This window comes from Coccinella septempunctata, chromosome 1, assembly GCF_907165205.1.
Source record: "Coccinella septempunctata chromosome 1, icCocSept1.1, whole genome shotgun sequence".
Lineage (NCBI taxonomy): Eukaryota > Metazoa > Arthropoda > Insecta > Coleoptera > Coccinellidae > Coccinella > Coccinella septempunctata.
In genome coordinates, this window is record NC_058189.1 from 30327519 (window position 1) to 30341301 (window position 13783).

Consider the following 13783-nt stretch of genomic DNA (forward strand, 5'->3'; position numbering starts at 1 on the left):
ATTAGTAAGATATGGAAATTAATTCTACAGAAATTTTCAATAATATTAATTGTTATTAGTTAATTTTTGTTAAGAAATCCAAAGACTGCGCGTGGTCAGGACAACTGTTAACCTCCGAATGGGCACCCTTCCTGGACATGAAATTGATCAGAGAATAAGATAATACCATAAAATCAGACTGGTGCAGAAAACCCAGCAGTTCTGGCAGGTTCATCAACCAACGAGCCAACGAGCTCACAAAAGTCTCCAAAGAACACATCAATGTAAAAGTAAGCAGAAATACCTTGGAACCGTCAAAATCCCTGTTTCATAACACGAAAGATAAGCTGAGAATCCCTCAAAGAATTTTGATATACCAACTAAGGTGTAGACACTGTCAACTAGTATACGTTGGTCAAACGTCACAAGCTCTGTGCAGAAGATTTTCTCTACACAAAAGCGATCCTTAGAGTCGTCGACTTTGAGAATATACGAATCTTAGACCAAGAATAAAACTACAAAAAGCGCCTTTTCTTGGAAATGTGCCATATAAAACGTAATAACACCATGAAGGCAAAATCCGATACAAACAATCTCAGTAACATTACCGTCATAGAAAACCATCATTAGATGTTGCACCTAATAAAAAACAATAATTGTTATTTTGAATTTTACATGTAACTAACCCCATCTCAATAAGAAGAAGAAAAAAGAAAAATGTGGATTGTCCTGTCTTTGCACCTAAACCTCGTTACAATTTCTGAAATAATGGTTCTGGTGGTGAAGAGAAAGTCCAAATGACGCTTACCCTTTCCATTTTCTTGTTCCAAATCCTCACAGTTTGCTCCACGTTTTTGATGAATTCTTTGTCTAACATATGCTGGTCTTTATTTCCTTCACGAAGCTCCCTAACTAGCTCAGGGTCGATTGTAAATGTTATAACACTTTCCAGATCACCCCTTGTTCCTGTGGATAATAGATAAAAACAAAATCACCCTTAATCTGAACAAACATAGGAATCGTTTTTGGTGATATAATAGTGATCGATAACATGAAATAACTTTTTTAAATGATGTAATACTATATATAATAAAAAGAAATATTTTTGAATTCTTCTTTCCCCACTGTTTGAGAAGCAGATTATTCTTAAGGACATCCTTTCATTTCACATTTCCCTTTAAAATATTTAATTTTCAAATCTTCAGTGCATTAATTCCGATAGGCAGAGTAAATGTAAAAAACCGTTTCTCGTTTATCGACGTTTTTCTGTTGTTGATATGCGATAAACCGGAGCTGACGACGTTTTTCACTCTTGTCGCATTCTGGAATTTTCAGATTTTTAACGTGTAGGGGGATTTGCCTATAAAAGCAGATTTTCCCCCGCGGCGGCCTCTCTTTTTACTTTTTAGTCTCTTTTGTCACTTGACGCTCTTTACTCTCTTTTCTCTTGTCTCTGCGATTGTGTGCACGACGAGCCGTTCAACGATTTTAGAATAAATTTTGTGTTACGAAGGTAGTGCTCTTAGAAATTAATTTTTATTCTTCGTTTTTTTCCGCGAGTGCCTTGAATAAAGGAGGTAGGTCCCCGTCTATACCGTTTAGTTTCTTTATTATACCTACACCGGTTATTTCTTTGACACTGCTGTACTGTATCGTTTTCTGTTATCTTGTGTCGTACTTTACCCTGTTTCACGGGTCTGACTTTTCCCTTCGCTATCAGTCATGGTGCGTAAGCCCTTGGGGTAGTGAAGAGAAAGTCCCGTCAACCCCCCCGTTCGCGTTTCCGCGTCAAGTGTTGAAATAGAAATCTCTTCTTTTCTATCAGTCATGGTGCATAAGCCCTTGGGGTAGAGAATAAGAGATACCGCTCGTCGTCAGTGAAATCCCGTAGTTTCGCTCAAAATAGACATTTTCTTCGCTATCAGTCATGGAGCGTAGCCCTTGGGGTAGCGAATAAAAGTCTCGAGTAGATCCGCCCTGTTTGTGTTTCTTTTGTTTCTGGAGAAATACAATTAATTACATCCCGATACCGTATAGCAAGTCATTTCACTTCGCGAGGTCATCCTTAGTATCCATTTCGTCAGTTCTGGTTGGAGCAGTTTATTCAACAATCTTTGATTTTCACTGTACCCGGTATAAACTTTATAAAGTGCTCGTGATCGGATAGAATTTCCAGAATGTATGTTTGCTGATCGATTCGCTCATATTTCATACCTTCACATATTTCCGTTGTTTATATAATCAGTTTCCGAAAGTGTGAATAAACTGGTACATAATTTGATTTTGACTACTTCGTTATCGCTACCACCCTAGATAACAGCGAACTCTGTCTCCGACTAGCAGCTAGTCTGGTAGGTTTGCTATTCTTCCTAGGCCCGGTACTTTCACCTTGGAATAAATTTTATTCACTGTCAATAAGTATCTGTCGAATAATTTCCTATCTGAAGGATACGTTATTTCGGTGCTTTCAGATGAAATTATTGGACGAATAACAATCCTGTGAAAACACGGTATACTACTTTTCACTGATTAATGTAAAATAAGGAACCGCATTGTAGAAATTGTCATAATTTCAACTAGAAAGCAAGTATTCCGTGAAAATCACACAAAATATAACCATACATCCAGAATCTTGAAAATTCAACCAATAATGTCGTACCGACATTCGATCTATCTAATATATAAAATTCTCGTGTCACAGTTTTCGTTGCCATACTCCTCCGAAACGGCTTGACCGATTTTGATGAAATTTTTTGTGCTTATCCGGTATCTATGAGAATCGGCCAACATCTATTTTTCATCCCCCTAAATGTTAGGGGTAGTCCACCCCTAAATTTTTTTTTATTTTTTAGACAAAATTTTTAATTTCTATTTTTTTTATGATACATACATAATACAACATACAAAAGGAAATTATTTATATGGCAAAACAACGTTTGCCGGGTCAGCTAGTGACAAATAAAATTTTGTTAACGAGTTTCAATGACAGATATATTCGATGAATAACACTATCTGAAAGTGAAAAGACTGCATTTTCACTTATCCTAAGAATAAGACTTATTTATCGAATAAATTTAGTTATTCGCACGTGAAAGTACCGGGCCTTAGTGAAAAGAATTGCTGGCGCTCGAGATAAGTTTCTCCGAGGAAACCACGTTACAACATTCATGATAAAACGATATAAGTGTTATAGCAATAATTGAATCAAGAATTATAGGTACTGATATGGTCCAGTTTTCTTGAAATTTAATAGAAGTAATTTTTTACATAATCCAATCAAACATGAAATTTTATATGAATTTTATTATTGTTTTTAATCTTCTTTTTAGCTGGAAGACTTGTTTTTTCTAGTTGAGATTGAAAGAACATTATTGTTGAATTGTATCATTTAGTATTAAAACCACCTAGAGGAACAACGCAGTTCAAAGAAATGAAGCCAAAATAAGCTGTAGTTCCTTCTCCGGTACGTAGGGGCGAAAAACTGAAATTTTTCACCCTAGCAACTGGCGGTGGGTGACTGAACTATCAGGCAATGTTTCATGAATAGGCTAGACGTTGAGTTGATGATGTTCAGGTCCGGCGTATGGAAATGTCCGCTGTCTCAATGAAAGACTGCGATTGTGAATAATCATGAATAATAATGAAGGTTTCATTCTCAGTTCAATTAATATTCCGTAGAATCGCTTTCTTTCGTCAAAAAATCATTTATGTAAATGAATAAAAAACCTTTCTGGAAAAATACTCAATATTATCATCGAGTTTCAATATACCCACGTTACAGAGTGTTCGGTAACCGAAATATTTTAATTTTATTGGGTACAAGCATAAAAAACAATCTTTTCGAGGTTTGGCTTCAAGATACTAATTTTTGAAAATAGGTTTGATGAATGAGAAGTAATAGTTTGTTGTCCAAATACATATTGAAATATTGCATAAAGTATTATAAACCTCAATGATAAGTTGTCAGAAGCTACAAAATCAACCTGCATTAGAATAAAATAATAAAAAGACAGGATAAACTTTCAATTATAGGTAAACACAAAAACAATAAATATTAAATGATTGACCTCTTAAATTCCACATCGAATGAAGCGTTCACAAAATGATTTGAATAGAAGCGATGTACTTTTTTTTTTTGGTGTAGCAGGGGGAAAATCTGCTAATCAGACGATCCACCCTCTTATGAGGGGGAACAAGTGTGGGGATTCTCACTCTCCTGAGCTCGAGACCCACTAAAAACCCTTAACTGCTTCTTGAATATTGGTTCCGGGCATTTGCCTATAAACCGTTCATCTCTTAGTCGGTTTTCTTATCGCACAATATCGTGCTGGGATTTAAGTGGTTATACTCTAACGGATAACACTTTATTGGATTTTTCAATAAGTTTATGTTCTTATTTCAATCTCTTCTTTATTGATCTCTTGGTCTTCTTCGGTAAATTCGCATTCTCCTTTTGTCTTCCTCTGGGTCGTAGTCCACTAGTCTCCTGAGTTCTTGATTCGGATGGTTTTTAGATGTTTCGAATAAGTTCTCTGCTTTTCTGTTCATGAATTCCGTTATGCTTTCCCATTTTAGGTCCCTATAAATCTGTCTATTCCCGACAAACCAAGGTGCATCTATTGCACATCGTAGCAGCATGTTTTCAGTGGCTTGAAATCTTTTTATATGGCTCTTTGCCGCGAAACCCCAGGCAACTGATCCATAAGTCAGTTGAGGCCTAGCAACGGCTTTGATTATCTTCAATTTTGTCTCGTTCGACATGTGGCTTCTTCTTCCTATCAGAGGGTAGAGTCTATTCATCGCTGCTTTCGTTTTGTCGACTGCTTGTTTGATATGACTTTTCCAAGTAAGTTCTTTGTTAAGCGTTATTCCTAAATATTTGGCTTCATTTTTCCAGTCGATTTCTTCGCCGTCAACTTCCAGTTTCGTTGTGGGTCGCAGTCTTTTCTTCTGTAGTAATAGATAGATAGATAGATTCTTTACTTCAGATTAATTAAATTTCATGATACAAAAAATAACAAAATGAAATAGTGTCTTATATACATAAATACCATCACATCAAATAATCTCCCAAACTATATGGTTCCTTATCTATTAAAAGTTTCTTTGTTTCCACCTTGAATATCTTGTAGTTTCCTATTATTTTCATATAATCCAGTAATTGGTTGAAAACCTTTATACATATATATAATGGATTCTTTTCAGTTTATGTAAGTTTATGTTGAGGGTAACTAATATTAAGTAGCTGTTGTTTTGTTATATGTGAAATTTCTATTGTTTCTAAGGAATTCATTTTTATTTCTGTGAAGGTAGAGAAGGCATTCATGCACGTATAGACCATGTACCGTAAGCAACCCTAGCTCCCTGAATTTACTCCGACAAGAGTCTCTGAACCTCATTTTCAAGAATATCCTGAGGATACGCTTCTGGCTCCTAAATATGGACTGCATAGATGTATTTGTGCCCCAGAATATTATTCCATATCTCAGTAATCATTCAAAGTTGGCATAGTATAGAATTTTTTTTACATTTTCATTAACATATCTATTAATAATTCTGAATGCGAATATAACTTTGTTGAGTTTTTTTAAGAGATATTCAGTATGCGTATTCCACTTCAAGAATTCATCTATTATTACTCCCAAGAACTTGGTGCTCCCGACAGTTTCAATCCTTTGGCCTCCGAGATAAACATCTGAAGGTTTCTCCTTTGTAGTACTTGCACTGAATATTATTGCGCTTTTTTTTCTTATTTATAGTAAAATCGTTTTTCATAAACCAGTTTTCAATGCGGTCATGCAGCAAGCTACATCTCTCCCTCAGCGAGCCAGAATCCGTCCCAGCTATCAAAGCATTGGTATCATCAACATAATTGGTAAGTTCTGAATCTTCTATTGCATTTGTTACCTTTTCTAAATCATTAATAATTATCAGAAACAGTAGGACCCCCAAAATACCATCCTGAGGGACACAAATTCATTCGACAACCACGCAGAAAAGTGTGTTACATTGTTTTTTGTTATCTTGACCCGCTGCCACCGCTCTGACAGATACGAAGCAAGCCAGGCAAGAGTAGAGCCAACTATACCATACTGTTCAAGGTTACGTAACAAGAACTCCCTATTTACGCAATCAAATGCTATTGATAGATCTATGAAAAGTTTATTCTCTTCTAGAAATTTCAGGATGTTAGCAGTAAATTGAAAGATTGCTGTTTGCACTGACCTACCCCTCAAATAGCTATGCTGTGAAAGACTAAAAAGATTACAGTTGTTGAAATAATCTATAATAAGCGTGGCCATAGCTAACTCAAAGATTTTGGAGAAGCTATTTAAGAGACTTATGGGTCTATAATTCTCAAATTCATCTGGGTCCCCTGATTTAAAAATTCGTTTTTTCGTGGTTAATTTGAGTTGGTGGGGAAATATGCCAAACCTCAGTGAATTGTTCAGTATGCAGCACAAAACATCACTGACAGAATCTACACTAAGCTTAACAATACATATAGGAATTTCATCACTACCACTACTCATTTTATTCTTCAACTTATTTCCTAATTCTTTGATTTCTGATGATGTAAAGGGTCTAACATACATGGATTAATTTATATTAACATTGCAAGAAAAGTTACAAACCATATTTTTTCGAATCATGTTAGGAATTATACTCCTTAAAAAGTTGTTATATGATTCTGAGATACAGTCAGGAGATCCACTTAATTGGCATTCTTCCTCATTGGAAAATTTTCCTTGAATTTTCTTACGAACATTCCACATAGTTTTGTTCTTATTATCAGATCAGATTTTTTTATTATAATATTCCTTTTAGTTAGGTATTATTATCTACCCCAGAAATAATTTAAATGGCAAAACTAGGTTTGCCGGGTCAGCTATTCAGAAATTTCAAAAAAATACTGTATAACTGAAACGGAGTGTCGAAGGCATCTATATGGGGTGTTTTTAAACTCAGCTCAATGCCCTTTACTCAGAATTTTCATTTGTACGTTTACTCGTGGAGCACCTTCTATATATCCATAACACTTCATGACACGGTTGAAAAGTGTGAATATTTATCGCTATGCACGTATATCAGCCAGCTTGTGATTTTCATCAGAACCATTCAAAACGACTTCAGTGTAGCAGGGGGTACGTACGAGGGTATGGATATTTTTAAAGCTGTGAAGAAGGTGGTGTCGGACTAGGGGGGATTCGATAAATGTTCCTGTATTGTCACAAATGGTGCCAGAGGTATGTACGGAACTGAAATCGGATTTGCAGGATTTTTGAAACAAAACAACATCAACTCTCCTTTGATACACCGTATTCTTCCCGAGAGGCGCTTCAAAAAAATACTGTATAACTGAAACGGAGTGTCGAAGGCATCTATATGGGGTGTTTTTAAACTCAGCTCAATTCCCTTTACTCAGAATTTTCATTTGTACGTTTACTCGTGGAGCACCTTCTATATATCCATAACACTTCATGACACGGTTGAAAAGTGTGAATATTTATCGCTATGCACGTATATCAGCCAGCTTGCGATTTTCATCAGAACCATTCAAAACGACTTCAGTGTAGCAGGGGGTACGTACGAGGGTATGGATATTTTTAAAGCTGTGAAGAAGGTGGTGTCGGACTAGGGGGGATTCGATAAATGTTCCTGTATTGTCACAAATGGTGCCAGAGGTATGTCCGGAACTGAAATCGGATTTGCAGGATTTTTGAAACAAAACAACATCAACTCTCCTTTGATACACCGTATTCTTCCCGAGAGGCGCTATGTGGAAAATCTTTACGTCAAATGGATGTCATAAAAATGGTTGTTAACATAACTAACATTATTAGAGCTGGGCAATCGTTCTTTGACTGACAGAGACTTTTCAGATTTTTTAGCCGAACTAGATGCTACATATGGTAGGCTGACCAGATTATTCCCAGTTCAATGACGGACGGACCTGGGGAATGTGTATTTATTTATATATACAGGGCGAATCTTTGAATCGTAAAAAAATTTCAGCAGTAGATTCTTGAGGTCGAAAGAAACACTTTTTTTCTGTACCATTTTTTCCGATTCAGCCCTGATGAAAAGATATAGCCCTTTAAAGTTTTCATAATGAACAATGCCACCCCTGGAAAAGCAAAATTACCTTCAGGATGAATCTGTGACACTACATATCTGAGGATCTTTTAAAAAGAGACAAAAAAGTTGCATTCGGTCAAAGTACCTAATTTTTCGAATTTCACAGATATTTTTTATTTTTGAACGTCAAATCACACGAAAACCATATTCCGAAATTCATTTCATTCGATAAAACCGTTTGTGAGAACTGAAAATAACATTTTTTTATATTTTTCAACAAACTGTATCTTTTAAAGAGAGCCGATTCGGAAAGAATGGTAAAGAAAAGAAGTTTTTTTTCTTCTTCTTTCTTTTGACCTCAAGAACCTACCGTAAAATATTTGTACGAGTCTAAGACTCACCCTGTAGATGCTTCCAGCTACTCAGTTTCCTACAACGTATGGTGATAAAAAAATAATTCATGGAAAATAGGGAAATAATAAAAGTTTATCACAACATAAAAATAATATATATTATAATGGTTGTGCATTACACTGTGGAATGAGAAGAGGGTTTCAGGCGTTGCTAAAGAAGCTTTTTCATCCTCAAAATTTGAATGTCTCAAATTTTTGGTCAGGGAGGAAGACGCTGCTGCATTAAACTTTTTTTAATGTTATTCGCTCTACACAAGGAGATTTCTATTTTCCTTAAAGACGAAGTCAAGTCCATTACTACGGAATTAGAATATAAAATGGTAGATTCACAATTTTTACCTCACATCTCATCTGAACGATTTGAATCTGAAGCCAACCTATTTGGACACATAAATGAATTCAAGAATAAAATGAAGCTCTTCAAGTTTTCATTGAAAAAAAAACTATTTCTCTTTTTTCCCAATTCGTAGGAAGAAATGTAGAATTTTGAGGAAGTTTTAAATTCACCTCGCATAAAATACATCGAAAAAATTGCATAAGAATTCGAAAATAGATTTAGCAACTTCAAAAAAATTGAAAGAGAGATTTCAGTTTTTGCTCAGCCACTTAAAACTCCAGTTGAGAATGTAGATAGAGCAGACCTTCAACTGGAATTGTCTAACTTGACAAATAGTTGGCGCTGAAAACGCACTGTCAATACAGAAAAACTTTTTAATAGCAGTTTTCTGTTTTTTTGATTGAGGGGCGCGAAATTCGAATTCTATTCCTTGTATTAAATTTCAATATCGACTTTGTCTCTCAGAAAACAAAAGAATAATTTTGTTTTTTCATTATGACTAGATGTCGGAGGAACGCATGTCTAACCATCACAGGCGCTCTGAGATCCACCCCTTCGGCAGCTATGGAGTGTCTGCTGGGCTTACCTCCTTTGGACCTTGAAGTCACACAGGTGGCTATGAAGACAGCTCTTAGAGTTTGGGAACAGGGACTATGGCGCGACAGAAGACTATTCAGGGGGCACGCGAGGGCTCTTAAGATAGTGAGAGATGCCAAGGCATCCCTTCCCCATAGAGGGGACCGCGCGGGCACCAGCTTCTACTTTGCCGAACCCAACAGAGACCTATGGTCTACACCAAACAGGCTTCTTCAGCCTGAAGGTCCCACTTGGTTCACCGATGGCTCTGTGATGCCCACAGGGACTGGAGTGGGAATTGTGGGACCTTGTTTCAATCTGTCCATCCCCCTAGGGATTGTTCCATATTGCAGGCTGAACTGTATGCTGTTTTGGCCTGCACACTGCCTATCTGTCGTACATCTGTCAAGAACTTTTTCAATAGATGGCTAGACAGGAAATTTTCCTTTAGATGGAGCATGAGAAGTGGTTTCAGACAGTCGAGGCTTCTCATTGAGAGACCATCCTCTGTGCCTGAGGTCAAAAAACTCTTAGCTCTTGAGAGGAAACAACTGAGTCTAGTGACTGGAGCAATGACTGGCCATTTGTTTAACAAACACTTAAATAGAATGGGACTGACTAGCAGTTCCATGTGCTGCTGGTGCAGGAGCACGGATGAAACGGTTGAACACATTATGTTCTTCTGTATCAACCTTGAAGACTTAAGGATGACACACCTAGGAAACACCCACAACTCCTATAGTGAGAGGGACACCTCTCTGTCGGCTTGTGCCATTTTTGTCAGCATGTCACAGAGTTTGAGTCTCTCCAACTACAAGCGGACGAACAATGGGTCACGAGGCCTCAGTTCAGCCCAGTGGGGCACCGTACGTAGAAGAAGAAGAAGAAGAAGATGGTTTTGTTTTGTGATCAGGATTAGGAGAACTAAAAATAACTTTTTTTTTGGGTTTTCAAGAGGATGTATCTTTTAAACCGAGCCGATTCGGAAAAAATGGTAAAGGAAAAAAGTATATTTTTTGACCTCCAGAATTAGTTGAGAACCCTCTTCGAGAGTATTGAGAGATTCAAAATAAAGAAAAAGTTTTTTTTGTCTAAGGTTGTGGATTCGTTTGTTTTATTGAATTCATATTGAAAATAAAGAAATTAATTGAAAAAGAGAAAATGGACCATAGCAGATCGAGCTAGGAAAAATGGCTAAAGGAACTGTATATTCTTGTACATAAAACATAACTGAAGTGATAAAAAGTAATAGACTCTATATGACTGACTGGAGAGTATCATGAACCCAAACACTTCGCCTTTTCCTTCTATAATATCCATAAAATAGTACGATCATACGGGATGAAATGGATTTGATACACAATATTGATGTAGAATCAGTTTGGATTTCCCTTAATTCTAATCGTTGCCATCCGCGCCATGGTTTGTGGAAAACGTAACCTTCTACCATTTATTGTTTATCAATCGAAGCTTCTTCGTTTTCACAGAGATAGTTAGATGAAGTCAAACTTTCAATATGTGATATACCAAGTGAAAAGTGAGGGATTTTTGAACACCCTAGAACCAGATACATAAGTTTTCAAACTACCAAATGAGAAGAAGATAGTATACCTGAATGTAATAAATATTAGACAAAATACAAAAATAGTAAGGTAAACGACCCTAATTTAGACAGTGTTCTAAAATCCGACACTTGTGGAGATTATTCATTATGCTAAGGTTTTTCCAATTCTCTGCTTCCTCATTTTTGGAGAAACTGCATTTAGTAGTTCTCAGATAGCAAATCGATTTCCAGGAAACAATAGTACCTACATCCTCCATATTTAATTTGAACTTGAAGGTATGTGAATTAACGCATGTGTAGAATTGCATTTCAGGGAGTGATTTCTTATAAGGTAAGTACGAATCGACACCATTTCAAACTATTGTTGAGTAGACTTTTCTCAACAAGAATGTTGCCTTTTATGAATTTTCCGATTCTGAGTGATATAAATTATTCATGCAGCATATTTTTCTGAAAATTTTTTGAGAATTCGATTATGTCGAGTTTTGGTACAGCAAATTCGCCCAGTGCCCAAATTCAGCCATCTGAGTGTCGAATTCATGTACCCAATTCTTCACAAACATAACAGTTCATCCTTCTTCACAGTATTCTTGAAATTTTTTCGCATCCAATACATCTTTTCTTTTTCGAAAATTCTCGTGGGGTCATAAATTCGACATCAGTGTCGAAGTTATGTACATTTCGAACATGAATTCGACACCGATGGTAAGTGTCTTATAGTTATGTATTTGATTTTTACCTAAGATCGGGTTTGAACTATTTTCTGAGAATGTCATTTATGAAGAACCGGTCGTCGGTCGTCATCAACAGTTAAAATATGACACTGAAAACTCAATCAGAAAGGAAACTACTGATAAAACAGGAGTTAATTTGAACATAGTGATGTTTCAGTGGAAAAACAGAATGAAAATAATAAATATGAATGTATGCTTCCTGGTCTTGTGGTCCCATCACCATTCGAAACTGCCTTGTTTTTGCCAGAACCGACAACATCAAAAAAATGGATAACAAAAAAGAACAAAATACCATCAGTACCTACATCAGATGCATGGAAAAACTACTTTTCGAGAAAAACCGAAGAAAAGAGAAAAATTGCTGAAAAATAGAGCAACGGAAGCGCTAGAGAGAGGAAAATAAGACAAAAGTGGAAGAAAATAGTAGTAGAAGAAGAAAAACAGTCAAACGCATAGCGCGAGAATGATGGAAATCAGAATATTAAGAGAAAGGCGAGAGAAAACATTCAAAATGAAAACACTCTAGAGTGTATGAACGATATCCAAAAATTCAACGAAAATATGATAACTGAAATTCAACTGAATGAATATGTTAGCATTAACTATTTAGGAGAATTTTACCCAGAAATCGTTACAGAAATTGAAGATACGGAAATGAAAGTCAAAACAATGCGCAAAAGTGGACCCAACTATTGCAGATGGCTAAAAGTCGATGACGAAATTTGGTATAATTTCGAAGAAATAACGGAAAAATTGTTCCACCGTTGAAAGTAAAATATTTAATATCAGAAAAATTTCGGATAACTTTACTATTCCTATAACTTTGCAGTTTTTTTGTGAATGGATATTGAAATTTTTCGCTTGAATTAACCTTTCAGATAATTTTTCTGTTCTTATTGTTGTATAAAAATATGAAATGAGCGAATTGTCTGATTTGCGTACGTATTGGGTCGAATTTAGGGACTCTGTCGAAAATTGGCGCCAATCGTGTCTAAATTGCGGACAATATTATCCGATGGCTGTCGGAATTGTGTACAATTGAGTAATCGGAGAAATTATCATTTTTCAGAAATCTCAAATATCTTTGAAGCTTCTCTGAAAGGTATATAAAAATTGAAGGCATACGCTTACAGAAAATTCAACAAATCCAACTCTTGAATGTAAGTGCCACTAGGCTTATACTGTCTGAATTCGGGACATTTACCTTACTTATCAATGTCATCCCAATCTGGGTGTGACTTTGAGAATGGGGTTTTCATTTTTCATTTTTTATGACCAAGAATATAAATAATTGAAATTTTCTGGGTAGCCTGAAGGTCTTCATTTGGCATACTTGGAACTCGACCTATTTTTTTGACATCGAAAGTAAAAATAGTTTCGATTGTACTCCAACGTGAACACAAAAAAGCTATCAATATCATCCCATTTGACGGTAAATATAGATAAGTGTATGTCTTGAATAATTTTTGCTTGAGGTTAATTGGTATCATCTTCGTTTAAAGGTAACGCCAGTAAAATAGCCCCTTCCTCCTGAAACTCGCACATTTTCACTATTGTTCTTATCGAAATACGAAAATTGTGATCGATCATGATCGCGCATAATATGTGTTCCCTACATCTAGCGATCGCGATCTCGCACACGATCGTGTTCGTGATTATTAATTCGTGATATTAATATCCAATAAATCGAAAACGGCATATACAGGGTGATTTTTTTAAGTGTTTCATTAGAAGTTTTCGAGGAAGGAATTGTAATACAGATTCAAGATTTTGGATTTTCGTTTTAGAGAACATAAACTTTAATTGCAAAATATTTTCAAGAGGAATCTACTTCCGGTTTCACCGGAAACGAATGTAACTTCGTTATTTCAAATGCAACACCCTGTATATTTTTACATATTCGAATTCTTCGTTTAATTTTACACTGATTTGATGTATGACATGTGCAACCACTCAAGCGGTTTTTGAATTATAACCTGATTATCAAATTTTTTGAAAAAAAGGTTGTCACAGATTAGTGTCCATATCTTCAAAATCCCTCATTATAAGAATTTCTTTTGGCGAAAGTAGAACAAAAGAATGTACGCTGATACTGTTTCTT

The 13783-nt window shown here is 35.9% G+C and overlaps 1 protein-coding gene across 3 annotated transcripts in view; it reads right to left on the bottom strand.

The window, feature by feature from the left end:
- The window catches only part of LOC123318393 (dynein axonemal heavy chain 8-like), a 1393903-nt gene that overhangs the window by 1281139 nt on the left and 98981 nt on the right, over nucleotides 1-13783 (bottom strand). For all 3 annotated transcript variants that reach the window (XM_044905013.1, XM_044905020.1, XM_044905005.1), the window contains exon 6: nucleotides 788-945. In XM_044905013.1, coding sequence (XP_044760948.1) covers nucleotides 788-945 — 158 coding nt within the window. The remainder of the gene's footprint in view (nucleotides 1-787; nucleotides 946-13783) is intronic.